This window comes from Astatotilapia calliptera, chromosome 12, assembly GCF_900246225.1.
Source record: "Astatotilapia calliptera chromosome 12, fAstCal1.2, whole genome shotgun sequence".
NCBI classification, from domain to species: domain Eukaryota; kingdom Metazoa; phylum Chordata; class Actinopteri; order Cichliformes; family Cichlidae; genus Astatotilapia; species Astatotilapia calliptera.
Window position 1 is genome coordinate 33,153,389 of NC_039313.1, and position 16,960 is coordinate 33,170,348.

At 41.2% G+C, this 16,960-nt stretch overlaps 1 protein-coding gene across 4 annotated transcripts in view; it reads right to left on the reverse strand.

Annotated features, from left to right (window-relative positions):
* The window catches only part of fras1 (Fraser extracellular matrix complex subunit 1), a 297,426-nt gene that overhangs the window by 86,703 nt on the left and 193,763 nt on the right, over positions 1–16,960 (reverse strand). For all 4 annotated transcript variants that reach the window (XM_026186631.1, XM_026186630.1, XM_026186633.1 and 1 more), the window contains 3 exons: positions 16,233–16,518; positions 13,249–13,333; positions 3,096–3,419 (listed from right to left, as the gene is read on the reverse strand). In XM_026186631.1, the coding sequence (XP_026042416.1) occupies positions 3,096–3,419; positions 13,249–13,333; positions 16,233–16,518 (695 nt within the window). The remainder of the gene's footprint in view (positions 1–3,095; positions 3,420–13,248; positions 13,334–16,232; positions 16,519–16,960) is intronic.

Genomic DNA, 16,960 nt, shown 5'->3' on the forward strand with positions numbered 1-16,960 from the left:
CTGTAACGGTGGTTAAACATGTGGGGGTCAGACTGCGCCTGCAGGTAACGGCTTTTTAGAGCACACTGTGTGGACAGGTCGAGTGAAATCAGGGTGATAAATGCTAAATTTTGGGTAGCTTAAAATGGTTCAAATAGAGGGAAGGGACGTTAACTCTTTGGATGTAATCCCTCTCAATGGGGAACTTAAGAGAAGGTCTCCTTTTTCTCACAAAAGCAGGGTAGCAGGTCGATGGGGTGGGCACAGAGTGGAATTTTCCTCAGCTTAAGTTGGGAAAAAACATGCCAGTAATTAAAATAATTTAAGCTGCATGATCATCCTTCAAGTGTGGCGATTCCATAATTTTTTGTGCCTCTGTTGTTGTTTACTTTGTGTTCCCTATGTTACTGTTTTCTTCAGTATCTTCGTGTATGACTCTTTTGGACTTTTACTCAGTCTTCTTTCTGAAGTCTCAGAATTACAGCGATGAAATGACCTTTAAAGACCTCGTCCTCCTTGTTTGCAAGCTCCAGTAAATGATTCTACAAATTACCTCTGAGTCTTGTAAAGTATTCCTCGTGCACTGAGGAAATCAAATCTGCACAGCACCACTCTGAGCTCTACGATGAGTCAAATTATCTGTTGTAGGACTCCTTTGTCACGGTTTGGAGTTTCTGTTTAAATACTTCCTGTTTTATTTTGAAATCTCGTTCATACGCCTCAGTAAATTCTACTTCCAGCATTGTTTTGTTTCCTGTGTTTTGTACAGTCAGTATGATTGGTAGACACACCTCTCCATGTGTTTGTCTTGTCTTCTGTGTGTTTCGAAGTGATCTCTTTGTGCCTCTCTTTGACTTTTTGGGCTTTGCTTCCTTTGCTTTGGGTGTCTGTGCTGGTTTTCTATATATGCACGACCCCTGTCCAGGTTAAAGACCACATGCTAGATTTTTACTTTGCATCCTGTACCTCACATTCAGGTCCTCTCATCCTTGCTGTTCCTTGGACTCAGTAATTTTGGCTTTGAGGTCATTTTCAAGCTGCAAGATGAAACTGGAAGCAATGAGAAGTCTCACTGTTGGTATTGCAATGAAAATACCCCCCCTCCCCCAAAAAAAATTCACAGTGCTACATGTTGTTATAGTTTTGATTAAACATCTTTCTCTAACGAGGTTTTTAAATTCTAAACTGCTGAATTAGAGACAGAAATCATTCTTTGAGCTTACACGTAAGGCTTGATGTGACTTCAATCTTAAACCGATTAATAGGCATTTTTCTTTGGATTTTACGCTTCCGAACATAAAAGCTTCTCCTGCTGCCAGAGGACAAGTGAGAGTACGTTTCCACTAAGAGAAACTGAACTGTAAAATGGGTGGAAATGCAAATGAAATTCTGTTTACACTGCTGATATCTCAACTCCCATAGCAATTTTGATTTTATAAAGCAAATTTTGGAATAGATTTATCCGTGTAATTCTCCACTGATATGGCTTCTACGCCACGAATATTAACTATAAAAGAATCATTTGAGTGTGGGTGCTGTAGATAATGTCTTTTTTTCCACAGCTGCTGAAGCGTATTTGCATTTAAATTCAATTTTATTGCACATTACAAACATTTCTGTGTGTGTGAAGTCTCACTTTTAGTCCATTCTGTGTGATTTTGGGGGGATTTGACTCATTTCCTGAGATAATACGAGAGGATTAAAAAGAAAAAAAAAAATCAATTGCTCTGGTTTCTCTCGAAGCTACAGTTGGTGGTGAGGTGCTGATACTTCGAGGTGCAGCACACTGATGTGACTCAGCTGTGTACCGTCCAGGAAAGAACTTCATCCAGTAATAACAGATGATCAATGCTGCAGTTTTTACTCTGCAGAGACGTTTGAAGTGAGCCACTGAGCAGCAGGACAGCTTTAGATTAAAACCAGAGAGCCTTTAAAACATCTCTCTTTGAATCTAAAAGTATGTCAGTGGTGCTTTTTAATTATTACTTCCTGTTTAAATTTTGAAAGCAACCATGTCGTGCATCAAGTCGTGTGCTAAAGTTGGACGTAGAGATTACAGCACCTCCCAGCAGCTCAGAGTGCTGTAACGTTTAAGAAACACACAGATTGTATAAAATCAGCAAATATGACTTAAAGTTAAAGAAATTTAGGGGGGGAAATAAATTAACACACAATAATATATAATAAAACATGTTTTAACTGCCATTAGCTGCACTCGAGGAAGAGCAAACATTGGATGGAAGTCAGTAATGTGGATATCTGGTGGAAAAGCAGCGCTTTGAGCAGCTGCTTAAAAGATTTAACATGCAAGAAAAAATGCTTCAGTCTTATAGTGTGCAGCTGTCACTGTCTACTATGGTATGTAATTACTATTGCACTATATTGCTGCTGCTGGCACCTTGTGGTGATAGAGTCACACTTTAAACGGAAAAGTGTGTCATCAGTTACATTGTTTGCACTGATAAATAACCTCCTGCGAGCTACAATCACCAACAAAACACTGTTGTTTTCTACATCATAATAAATATCATTATTGAAAATTTCCAGGGGTCCAGGTGGTGGGACAGCATCCTACGTTGAGACCTGTCTTATCCCAGTCACGTCCTCCAAATCTTCAGAGGCCACACGTCTTAATGCTTGACTTCAGGTATTTTAAAGTCTTGTTGTCACAGGTGTGTAAAATCAGGCACCTAGCCATGGAGCCGGCCTTTACAAGCATTTGTGAAAAAATGTGTCGTTTTCTAAAGAGCTCAGTGAAGTTAAGCGTGGTATTGTAATAGCTAAACTTTTTAAATTTTATTTCATAAATTACAGCAAAAAAAACCAAAACAAACAAGAACACAGCAGAGCATACTTTAGGGTGTGACCAGCATGCAGTGCTCACTGGTTTCTCAGCCAAGCTCCTGATGTCTGTTTTTAATAGGGGGTCACAAAGAGGCTTCATCCCATGGGTGCTGTCATGCTGGCTATGTGCACGCCTTTATCTTTCTATATACAAACTAATGAATTATGCTGAACTATGCAGACTAATCTTATTAATTTAATATTTTTAAATCTATATATAAATGTCAAACATCAGGCATGAAGCATTAATCCTTCCCCTCGTTCCACCCTACCTTGTGGTGTATTTGGACTCTGAGCAGAATATTCTTGTAGCTGTGGCCGTCGTTGACCTGCAGCACCGCCCCGTCCTCTGCCCCCTCCGAGCCGTCGTGGATGTACTGAATCTGTTCCCGTGACAGCTCCTCCAGCTTGAATCGGCTGAGAGCGCGGTCGCTGTGGAGACGGGTCAGCCGGCCATAGCGGGGTGGCTCAAGCACCATGACCAGAACATCGGCTGCGTTGTCAGGGTCGTCGACCTGCAGGACCGACTTGGTGATGGTTGCCAGGCTGCCACGGCCCTCCACGATAAGAGGAGAGAAGGTCACGACTCTCGGGGGCTGGGAAGGATTTTAAAAAACAGGAGGAACAGCTTTGAATATAACCTGACAGCTGTGAAGGACAGAGGTAGATTTGATTTAGGAAACATACAGCTTAGATACATTTTAACACTTCTAAAGGCTGATAGCAGAGGGGGATACAGCAGTTTACCCCAAACACACTCAAATCATCACATGATGTATTTTCTCCCAGAGAACTGGGACACGGGGGCTGTGCTGACGCCAAGGGAAATGAAGAAATGAAGGTAAGGCGGAGATGAAGCTGGGCGCCTCATTAAGCTGCACTCAGCGATACCTGGAGCCTCACCACAGATGGCAAAATGCTTCATCTTGCTAATAAAGCCATTTTAGGAGCACCAGCAGGACTGGGAGGCCTCGCGTTGTAAACAAGAGCATAACTTTATCCATATTCTTCTTTACACTTTTAAAATGAACCGTTCTTCTTAAAAAAAATAAAATCTATCTAGACTAGATGTCAAACCTCCACCTCAAAATAAAGCATATGTAAAAAAAACAACCTGCCATTGTTCTTCCTCTTTAGATGTAAGAAGTAAGGACAACTGGAGAGTGTTCACCTGATCCAACGGGGATATACACTCTTTACCACATGCACTTAAATGCTTTTCCAAACTACAGAAAGTATTACTTAAGTTTAGTGAGAAATCTACTCATAAACAGATGGTGAACAGCCTGAGATCACCCTCGGTGGACTAGCTCAGGTTCCACACGTACAACCCTGGTCTCGATATTTTTGACTGTAGAGATCTCTTCCTTCTCTTGGCTATGAGGAAATACACAACACTAGCTTTGTGCAGCTCAAAGCACTTAAAAATAGATCTGAACTGCACTCAGCAGGAATCCCAGCAGGAATCATGACTGGTTACTCAAAAACCCCACAAACCTTGTTTGGAGAGTAGGAACTATTTTCTTTCTGCTTAACCACACCCGACCCCATAACTAAGCATCACAAGTAAGAAAAGGGCTCTTTCTTGTTAATACACGATAATTTTCTTTTATTTGTTTTCTGTGGATGAATCAATAGAACAGACTTCTCGTGTGATTGAGGGTTAGTTCCCTCTTTCTTCCATAGGAATGTTTGGGTCCAATGTGAAATCCGATCATCTTTTGCATCTCACTTAAGATGTTTAATCACAACTTGGTCCTGCAGGAAGTTTCTTCCTGTTAAAAGGGTGTTTTTCCTTTCCACTGTCTCCAAGTGCTTGCTCATAGGGTGCCGTCTAACTGTTGAGGTTTTCTCTGTATTACTGTAGGATGTAGAGCTGACTGTTGTTGTGAAACGTAATAAAAATGAAACTGAACTCCTCACATTTCTGTTTCCATAGGGGAAAATAAACCTAAACCTGTACTTAAAAAAGGAATCACAGATGCATGTTTTAATTTCCTGTGTTTAAGTATGTGACAAGGAAAACAACACAGCCAGGATGGTAAAATCTGGAAGCAAAATGGCTTGGCTAAAGTTCATTTTAATGCAATTTCTCCACAAAACATTTGTTAGCAGAGCAGCTTGGCAGGGACGAGGTACAGGTAGAGATGCATAGGCTGTCCCTGCGGAGATGCCAGTCTGCTGTGGCCTTAAATCAAACCGTTGTCAGGTACCGAGCTCTGAGCCGCTCAGCCTGACACAGGGCTTGTGTCCAATTCGCAGTGTTTGCCGGTGGTTGGCCGAGCTCCAGCTTTTTGGCATTACAGCAGCAACTTGAGCAAAGGGCAATGCATGAAACAAGCTGGCGCCAGAGAGAAGGATGACTTGTGGGAAAGTCATGCCCACACACTCCCTCTGTGTGTCTTTAAACCAAAGTGACCCCTGGTTGAAATTTCTAGACAGAGAACTGAAACAAAGCACAAAAACACAGGAGGCGCACGCAGTTATCTGCAGCCCCCTGCAAGGGGGCCATGTGCTGACAAATTTTTAGACGTCAGAGGAGTTATCTCCAAGAGACAGACAACTTATTCCTCAGGCGCACACCTTAATCCTGTGTCGTCATTTCTGCAATTCTCACAGGGGAAACAAAAGGTTTTGTGCTGGTGGGGGCTGAAATTGTGTATGTGTGTGTTATTATTTTTTAATCGTGCTAAGACATGCTAACGCATGAAAGGCAACCGGTAAAATCTCCTCCCTGAGGCAAACGAAAGCAAACATAGGCGCGCTGAGGTGGGAGGGCTAACCTTTCATCCTGCCCTTACAGGTGAAGTGAGGTTCATTTTTGGCAGAGCTGTCATCACCCACGAGGCCCTTGGGGCTCTGCTGTACTTCAAGAAGATGGGAGAGGCTTTTTGTGTGGTTGTTTTTGAGTTTATTTCTCGTTTGTTCTTAATTTGTTTTGTTTTTCCTGCTGGATGGTGTTCATGGGGAACAAAGTGGAAGAATTTCCAAAGCCAATTTCCACCCTGTGTCTGCCTTATCTGCAGCTTTTCTTTAGTGCTTTTGATGTGTCAAACCATCACAGCACAGACCACTGAACTGCAGTCTACCTGGACGTATGATTAAAAAATGACCGTTTCACAGATTGCCTATAGTTTTGGCTCGGTTATATTTGGTCTTTTTACTGAATTTCAACAGAAAATAAAGGCAGACGGCTTATTGGTATTGACTGACAGCTAAGCGCGCTGCACAGCAGATACTGGACTCTTAGAAAGTTTTTTTCAAAAGAAGCAGCCACTCCTGTCAGAGGGGGGGAGGGAGGCTATCTGCAGCTCAGATCTTTCATTCCTGAGGCTATTACATTCAGAGGCCCTGCTGGCTGGCGATCTGATAGGGATTTCAATTAAAAATGTATTTTATTTTGCTTTTAGCTACACAGAGAAGGCTGCATAAGCAGAAATCGTCTTGTTCTCCCTGCTGTATAGTCGAGTCAGTGTGCGGCGTAGTTTGGTTTTTCCAGCTCTGTATGGGACAAAATAAAAATTATGCATGAATAATAGGTGCAAGCCTCTGGGCTGCAAAAATAAAACAAATGCTTAAATTCCAAAAGCTGCAGCTCCTCTAATGACCACTGGAGGCAGAGCCCACAGTTTGGGGTGTTAACATGAAATAAAAATTAAATGCAGCCAGTTTCCTCCTGCATGACATTTTTCACACAGCTCACCTGTTTAAATGTTATAAATGTGTAAAGTAAGCACGGTCAGGAGCAGGAAGGGTTTCTGGCTGAGCTTCTGCTAATCTGAGTCACTAAACTGGATCTATGGACCATGTTTGTGCTGTTGGTGCTTTTTGGAGCAACCTCTATCTGGTAACTGTCATGGCTTGCTGTGCATTAAATTTTACACGCTGTCCTGGAAGTCTGTGCTCCAGTTTTGACGCGTGAAATTCTCATATATTATGTCTATGCTGTACATTATGTGCGTCTGTGTGGTTTGTTCATACAATTTACGACAACAAAGCATTTGTTAAACTTGCTAACAAAGCATGCTAATGTTTGCACAATTATTTAGACGCTTGTGTTTGAATATGCTAACTTCTGTCCGATAAACACACAACCTGGTGATGCCCCTGAATGTGACTTCACAAATCGACAGGTGGAATCACACTAAAAGATCGCACCCATGGTCTGCTCTCAGTGTTGGTCTCTAGTCTCAAGTTCTTTCAGCATTTGATGCAGAACAGCCAGAAGATGTTGCAGTATCTTTCCCCCAGCCTTTTACACTCACAATAATCCCTGACCCCCCAATTGATTCTTCTGTTTATCAACAATCCATGATACTAACACAACGCTATCAGCGAGAGAGCCCTGAACACAGATCACCTCTGGATCCTCCGTGCTCAAGCTGAGTGTCTGCAGACCTCAACCGACCAACTACAGCTTGATTTTTACTAATGAAGAAGATGAACGGGCCTGTAGGATTGCACATTTCTACCTGTACTCATTCCTACACTAGAATCTGTTTATTTTTGACTGTAACATCTAAACATGTTAGTAAAAGAAAGGTCTTCAGTATATATTCTTTACTGGCATTGATATTTATCCAGATATGTTGGAGGATAAAAGTTCAGAGTTGTATTGTTAATTACACGGGCGATGTTGCAAAGCCATGCAAACGTAATGCAATAAATATTGTAACAGTAGCCTAACACTGCTTATCATTAATTAGAAAAACACACATTTTATGGCTGTAGTTTGTTCACTCAATGCAATTTGACCACTGCACTCTTTTGTCTAAATGTGGTGAGCACACAAACCAATGAATGATGAAGTCACAGTTGTTATGTCCATCTTTTAAATATAGTTTCTCGTGTGTGCATACTAACGCTCTCTCTGTGTAAAATATATTATGATTGTGATGATGAAGATAAAATGGAGAATGCATTCAGTATGCTCGCAATCAAAAAACCGTCCTGCACATCTCACCGTTTCTGCCACTGAAAGATTTCTTTCAAAGCTTGAAATGTTCTGAAACCACACTGACAGGATCTACTTTCTTTCAAAGAAAACTGTAGTGCACACAACAAAAACACTGAAAGTTACATCAGTGTATGTGAGTCGCTTTGATGTGGACTGAAAGGAGCAATCACCATGTTCCCTTCTGTCTCTCTGAAGAAGTTCAAATACTAAAAAATAGCGTATTGAGGTAATGTTCTTTCTTAGAAATGTATGTGAATTACTCCCAGAACAAAAACAGCAGGTAGCCGTCTGCACATCAGAAATATTGGAGACTGTGTGGGAGCATGAAAGCTGACCACGCACATACTTGCAGAAACTGTGCAAAGATAAGTCTTTCTTGGAAAATGAAAACTCAAATGCATCTCCATTAACAGCCTCTGTCCACTAATGCTTTTTCAGAGAGGGAGGTCAGTAGTCATCAGGAAAACATACACAAAAATGTTCTCCTTTGTAAGCATAAAGTCTATTTTTCATCATCTTTTCAAAACAGTAAATGCCACAAACACTGTTGTGTGTAGAGCAGGGCGATACGAACAAAAATATTTATCACGATATACATTTGAAAATTTGCAATAACGATATAACTGACGATATAATTGACACGAGACAAAACACTTTACGACTCCACAACTTTATTAGTGCAAAAAAAAAAAAAAACATCAATGTATTTTCACTTAAACAAGCAGCTGTTTTTTATATCCATTAAGTTATATAAAAAATTAACAGTGCAAATGCAAATTCTTTGCTGACAGTTTAACCAAAAGACATTTCCAGTGGAAACTGGCCGACATATCCTCAGCATAACCATGTATAATATCCACAAAGCTTAAAAACAGGTCATACACACACAATATGGTAATATTATGTTGAAGCACAGTACGTATCACTCCGCGAGGCTCCTGCCTACGATAGCCGTAATGCTCCGACAATCCATCAAGCGGTGCGGCTTCGTAGCTTAGCAAAGTCGTACTGAAACATCTGACAGATTTCCGAGGGCCGTGTACATAAAATCGTTTCGAGGCCAGTAAACACAACCAGAGTTCATACATAAGGCACACGGGATTATAAGGGGCTCTGTCGACTTTCAGAAAAATCAAAGGATTGATTTTAAGTGTGCCGTATTTTCCAAAAAACACAGTAATAACGACGGCCCGCTAGCATGCGCTACCAAAAATAGTGCTTTGTTGTGTATCTGACGGACGAAAGCTAAACCAGTTCCACACCAGTGAAGCTGCAGCATTTTTACAAACCAGTTCTGGTTCATCCGTTTCATTCAACGATCCACTTTCGCTCTTCTCATTGCTTTTTCCGCCATGTGCTTATGAAAACAAAGGCACTGCGCATGCGCGTTTTACCCATATTCTATCGCCATATTTCATTTTCCTATCGTTGCCCAACATTATACCGGTATTACCGTGAACGATATGATATGACCCAGCCCTAGTTGGGTGTAGGGCATTACTGTGCTATATTCTTTAATCACATTACAGTTACTAATCAAATAATCATTTTCATTTATTGCACAAAATAACAAGAATGCGATGGTTACAAACTGCATCCAGGCCAGAAACAGCCGTTCACTGCTGCTAACGTTGTGACATGGACTGTTTTCAAGCATCTGTGCAGACGGCAGAGTAACATAAAGCAACACAAGGAACACGGAGCGACGTTATTTAAAAATGAGCGCATGCTGAACCCGGCCCAGCAGCCAGAGCCCGATCTTCAGCAGCTAAGAGTGATGAGCAGTCAGGCTTGTACCGCTGTAGCCTCCAATTATACCCCATCCTGCTTCTATAGAAGAATCAATCATTGTTTTCTAGACCCTTTAACAACATCTTGTAGTAGCAATATTGGCAAATAGAGCTTGTAGTAAACAGGGGGAATAAGGGAGGTATTAAGGAACTTCCTCTCGGCTCATTGGTTTGAAGAAAAGGCATCACGGTGCAACAATCCTTTTAATCTTTGCTTGAAACACCATAAAAAGGGTTTTATCCATAAGTGACTTGTTATTTTCAGTTACATTAATATAATATTGCTTTAACTTGTTCATTTTATTTGGGATTGAGTACTGTATTTCTAATGATGTTTATTATTTGTTGAAAGTACTGTTAAAGCTGCTTCTCTAAGCTGTCAGTATAGACTTCTGACTCGTGCAATAATATGTTTTTTCAAATTGTTGTATTATTGCTTTCTTTTGCATCGCTACATCCTAAAGGTGACTGTGGAGGCCACCTAAGTGCAGTGAACCCATTCTCAAGTTGAAGAAACCCACTTGAGATCATTTGAGCTTAATGACATTATCCTGCTGGAAGCAGCCATCAAAAGATGTTGTCATAAAGGGATGGAGATGGTCAGAAACAATACTCAGGTGGGCTGTGGTATTTAAATGTTTAAATGATGGTCAGGTGGCATTAAGGGGCCCAAAGTTTCTCAGTAAAATATCCCTCACACATTACACAACCAACACCAGCTTAAACTGGTGATCCATCACAGGATGAATCCATGCTTTCATGTTGTTTGCAAGAAATTCTGATGCTACCATCTGAATGTCAAGACTCATCAGATCAGGTGTTGTTTTTCCAGTCTTCTGTTGTCTAATTCTGGTCAGCCTGTGTGAACTATAGCCTCAGTTTCCTGTTCTGAGCTAACACCAGTGGCACCCAGTCTGGTACTCTGGATACCTTAATCTCATCTGACCTCTGAAGCCTAAATAAAACACAGGTGGGACAGACAATAACAAAGGAGAGAAGACAAAGACAGGAAGTAAAAACAGAGTAAAAGGTGAAGCAACTATGGCAACAAGACAGGACTTGGAAACTTGAAAGATGAAGACAAGATAGCAGATGGCAACATAAGAAATATCCGAAAGAGTAACCAAACATTTCAAATAAACACCAGATAAGAACCCAGGCCATGTCACACTTTAAATCGCTTTCTTCAGGGTGGTAAATATGTAACATAATGGATGACTTTTTAATAACAGTAATAACTTTTATATTGACTCCAAACACTTGTCACAAATTTTATACCAAAGAACAGGATATCTGGCCTCATCCTACACCTGCTTATAGTCAGATAATAAGTTAACCAGAACTAATTTGCACTGCTGAAGAAAGCAACATAATTATATATCGTTATCATAAAATGATAATCATCTGCTGCAGACATTAATTAATTTTGCACTGGTAGAAAACTAGTGGAGTGCCAGTCAAAACACAGACACACACAAATTCCTGCTAATGTTGTATGAGAAAGCAGATAAGATTGCGTAATTGCGAAGTCAACCAAAACAGACTCAAATGCAGCACCACCACTCAATCACCGTCTGCAAGCGGCCCCCTGAGCTCAGTGTCTGCAACATTCGTTTGCCTGGGGGCAGATTTAATAGAGCGGTTACGCTGTGCTGGATAAACACCAAACAAGGACACACTAAAAAACGTTTAAAATCCTCATTTAAGGTTTTAGGAGACTGTCAGACACAAGAAAAATGTCCTCAAGTGCACGAGTAATTCTTTTATCATTAATATTTATAATAAAAACAAAAAGGGATTTTGTTTGGAAGACTGTAGCATACACGGACCTTTGTGAGACATTTTAACTTCTTTTAACTATTTCTCCATAAACAGCGAGTGCAGTAATGCAGGTACCACACTGACCCATCAACTGTTCTCAGAGAGGGCATGTTAATCCCTTGTTTCTCATTATCTTCTAAAGCTGTGCCAAAATCAGAGGTCAGCTTGACATCAATAGAGGCGTGCTCTCAGGCTGACATTGGCCGATCACCGGGGCTTTACTCCGCAGAGAGAGAGCCTCAAAAATAGTGAGAAATGCAGATCAGCTGGGATGATGCAGCAAAATGAGAGACAGGCTCACTCTAAAATATGAGCTGACAGATCAGATTAAATGTGGCTGTCTGCTGTTTGACTGGTCGTGGAGTGAGAGGCTGCAAATCTCACATTTCTTAGCAGTATATGCAATAAACATGTAATATAAATAATATTATTAAAGCTTAAACAGGCATCAGAAAATCTACAATAACATTTCAACAGGTGAGTTTCTTGAATGTTTCAGATACATCTGCAGCTCCTCTGCTGAACTGACTGCTTGTAGTGCTCAAAGATGCTTTTATACAATGAACCCATTCAGACAAGCGCTTTTTCTACACTTGACTGATTTCTATCTAACGTTCACACACTGATGGAAGCAACCGAGAAACCTGCTCTACCTCCTGAGCTACAGATCCAACCGCCTAAAAAATGACCTGCAACCACTAACGTTTTCCTGGATGCAGGGAGGCCGTTGTCCTACTTTCACTCTAATACGACTGAGCCTTAAACTAACTACATGTACCTAACTGTAGGATGGCGGTATCCAGTTGACTCGTCCTGTATGACATTAACAAAAGTTAGTATAGTTTTTATGTGCCAAAACTAGAGATGTGATGTAATAAGGAGACCCACTGAGATTTTGGACCACACCTTTCTTTAGAAATATGTTTTTCCTCCAGATAAATGATTGTCTGTCACTCAGGAGGTAGAGATTTCTTGCTACTAACTTCAGTCCTTTGTCAAGATACTGATTGCTAAATTGTGAGGTCTGCGGCGTGGCTGAGGGGGAGGCGGACGTACCTGAGCAGCATCCGCAATCTCGCCTCGCTGGCTTAAAAAGAATGAACTAGGTCGTGTTGTTGTTGGTGATGTGTGTGGGCTGTAGTTGAAAAGCTGGATGCAGCGGATGCTCATATTATTAACTTAACTGCCGCAAATTTCTTTGTAAAAGTGATTCCGATGTTAAACGTTAGTTCCCCGTGACTTTTCTGCCAGGTAACTTGCGCCCCACCTGTCAGAAACTCTAATCCATGCAGCTAAATCAAATGATTTAGGTTCATGAATGTGGCTTAGAAAAGGTGCTTTGGGTGGTCTGTTGAAGTATATATGCATCACTGCAAACAATACCCCACACTCAGGTGCCCACAGATTGGACGACACTAATCTTTGAATCCTGCTATAATTTTAATCCAAACAACAAACCTGTAGAGTTTCATGAATGCACCTTGCACAGCTGCTATCGCTAATGCCATCATATTGACAAAATCTCTCCAAACTCACTGCTCAGTCAAAGTCAGGCCTCACATTTCCACAGTCCTCAAACTGGAGTCTTTTCTCTCTGCGGTAAACTTTCTCAACAAGGACTAAAGATGACAGATAGAACAAACAAACCTCTACATTTCACACTGAACTAAATTTAGAAACAAATGTGCCCCATGTAACATCACTACATTGGTCTGCAACGTGGAAACAGCAACCTTTATTAGATATCTGGATTTGTAGCCTGAAGAACAGATTTATGATACAGCTTTTTTTAATGGCACTTTCAAGTCAGTTCATTTCTCAGTAAATAAAGGAGAGTTGAAGGAAATGTCTTCTTACCTGCATGGACACGGCTCGGACTTGAATTGTTTTCGGTTGGGAAAACAGCTGGGGATCAGCAACACGCAAGGTGAACTCACCGCTCCTGCAGGAAGACGAAGAAAGGGGAACTCTTAAATGAAGACAAATCTTGGAGTAGGGAGACTAAATTTCACCATCCCTTATTTCTGAAATTGCTTTAAAAACTGCTTTAAAAATGTGACAGGCACAGCATGCTACCCTCAGTCCCGTGAGGGTAGCATGCTGTGTTGTCATTAGACCTGATCACCTGTGAGTTATCTGTGGGAGTGGAGGTGAGCTATCACAAACACACAAAAGCCCACCTGCTCACACACTCATCATCATCAATGTGCCCCCCCTACACTGCTGCCTTACCATATTCCAAGCCAAGGCTTATTACCCACAACTCCCCAGGGCTGCAGCTGGGAGACATCCAGAGAGTCTGAAGATCAAATAACCGAGCGGGTTGTTTGTTTTAGTGACAGAAAGGAAAAAGCCAAGTGCTTAGGTGCTTTTTGGACTGCAGTAGCATCTTTGAAAGTTGCTGACAAAAGTCTGCTGAAGGTTGTTTTCCTAATAGTTTTAACCGTCATGGTCCTCTGGTCCATGTGTTTCTAGTTTCTCCTGCCTCACTGGCACCACGTTTGATGCCAGTCTTCACATGCTCACCCATCTCGTTTTGGTTTTACTTCCTGCTTTTGGTCGGGACGTCTCTTCCTGCAGAGATGCTGAGATGTTCTCAAGCTAGTTGAGAGAAATAATCCCTGACTTACTGCCAGTAAAAACACACCAAACTGCAGCTCTAAAGTGAAACAGCCACAGAAACAGCCCAGATACACGTAAAGTATGGAGTTATATTAAAGTAACAGAATATATTTCTGAAAAATAGTCGCTGAAGTTGTGAATCTCATTTTCTGTGCAGAGTGTTGCTGTTGCTGGTACATGTCTTCACTTCATTATAGATGAGAGAAAGATTTTTTTTTTTAAATGCAGCCTTGAGACAAGTGGAAAGGCTTCTGATCAGTAGTAAAGTCTACCACTCAAAGAAATAAAATTCATTTTTTGTCAGCGTCTTGACCCATGGCATGTTTTTCAAAGGCACTCGTGAATGAAAATCACTCATTTTGAAAGCTCAAAAGAGTTTGTCTGTAACAGCAATCAACATTTAATCTTTTTATTCATCATTCGTCCATTTTTTCCCACCATCATCTGAACGCAGCACATGTTTTTGGGTTTTTTTCCTGATGGACACATCTCCTCTTACGGGAATTAAAACCTGTTACCATGTGCTTGCTGTTCTGGGTCTACAGCCGTCATCCTCTGCTTGACATAATTTGAAAAATATGGCAGATTTAATCTCATTTGGAGTTTTACATTTTTCTGTCTCCATTAATCTAATGGCTTAAACCTGTACAGAGGATCACATTTTGCTAATTCACTGGCATGCTGCCATTTTAGGCCTAACCAGCTGAGTCAGGATTGACCAATATGACTGCTCTGTCCATTCAGACTGAGTGAGTGGACATCTGTCCCAAACACAGCGACAGAGGGGAGGCTGCAGAGAACAATGGGCAACATTTCTCACCCATTAACATAAGACTGCCTTTTGATTTTCAGCTGCTTTGTTTTCCTTTTAGGATGTCAGGGGTCAGCGCTCTTTAATGTCTGCTTTCTGCTGTCTACACGTATCTGCAGCCTCTGTGATTCCCGGCACGGAGTGCACTCAGACTGGGGTCAAACAGAAAGAAATGCAGATTATGCAAATATGACCACATTAACCCAAACATGTAAATGTAATGCATCTCACATCCATGTTCAGGTTAATAGAAATGAACTTTGGAGTCAAGAAGCAGCATAAATCAAACAGGAAACTTTGACAAGGAGTGAAAAATTAAATGTCAGGATAGTCATTAATGAGAAGGAAGGAGATGATGAGCTTAAAGGGATAGTTTTATCCACAGTTTGGGATAAGCTAACAGTTATAGTGATCAGGTCAGAAAGGTCTGAGGAGTCTAAGGAGACATGCACAGACCTCCCAGACACCACCTCCAGTAAGTCCTAGATTTACCCAAGATGCATTCTGGTCATCAAAGGAAGCTCATGTCTGCTGCGTATCCACAATCTGATTCTTTTGGTCACACCCACAGTTCACAGCCACAGGTGAAATGTAGATCGGCCAGTAGACAGACAACCTCACCTTTACATCCAGCTCTCTTCACCACAACAGACCAGTACAGAATCTGCATTTCCCACTGCACTCAACCCTTGAATAAGACCCTGAGGTACTCAAAGTTCTCCACCTAGGCCAGCAAGTGGAGGAGTGTCCACCCAGCTGAGACCCACCTGAATCTGGAGGTCATCACTCAATGACGCCTACACATCCAGGTTCTACTAACCGATGTTAAATTGTTAAGTCACGTTAGGCTCGCTAAGATATCTTATTACCTTTAATTTCGAGTTAATTGTTTTTGCACATAAAAAAATGCTTGAAAAAACCAGAAAGAACTACAAAGACAAAGAAATATCTTGGTACCATTTCATCTAAGATCTGTCGTTTAATCGAGGTCGGCTAAATAATCCCTGTGTGTGTGTTATCTCTGGTTTTGCACTATGAATTAGTCCTTAGTCCTGTCACTGTCTAATGCCTCTTCCACCAAAATAAATCCTTATTACTTGGTGGGACTTTTGGGACAGCGGAGGCACAAAGTAAAGATATAATCAGAATGATCATGAAAACCACCCAGAACAGTAGAAGCAGTCCGTTAGATTACGTTAGGTAAGATTTTTGCTGTACATGGATGGAGTTACAAAATTGCACACCTTGGCAAAGCAGTGCCTGCCACCCAAAAATTCATAAATTATTGTTAAACAAGTATAAGTATAGTAGCTCTGTGACTGAATACGTCCAAGTATTGTGTCAAACTCATGTCTGAGAAAAATAATTCCAGGCAAAATACAGAAAAAGTTTTGTCCATCTTACTGACCTGTCTTTGTCTCTCTGGTATTGGAATCGGACCCGTCCGTGCCTCAGCTCTGCCCACGTGAACGTGTCGTCCTTCTTTATTTCTCGGCCTCCCGTCTCTTCGCCTTCTTCCCCTCTGAACAGGACCAGCCGTCCGTTACTCGGCTTCTGAACAAGCTGAAAGATCAGCTGCTCAGACGGACTGTCTGGGTCTTTCACCTGCAGCAGGGTGGGGAGCAGCGGGGCAAAACCATCAAAGGGAACCAGCAGGGACCCGTTGACATGGAGGGCAGGTGTGTGGGCGTTCACTGAGAGGACCAAGAAAAGAAAAACTCAAATCAATAACCTCATTCAAGCCAAGCTGGTGGAACACAAGTAAATTCTCTTACAGTGCATTTTAGATCCTTCTTGTGAAATACACAACAAATAGCAAACTTTCTTATACCTGTGGGGAAATTCATCGTCACGGATCCTCCAAAACAAGATTAAAGCAAAACTGGATTGTCAACGAGTATTTTTTAATAACAGAATGGGAACTTGGAAGGTAAAATAATCAGAAATAGAAATACTGAGTAGTTTAATCCATGCACAGCATCAAAAGTACATTTGTGAATGGTTTACTGAAAAAAGCCATCAAAGTAACTGGACTAATAACCAGTGTACAATAATAATTTGGTTTAAAAAAGCATCCAATTATCTTCATTAATACATTTTAATGCCTTCTTTAAATATCTGTTGGCATGGAGTTGT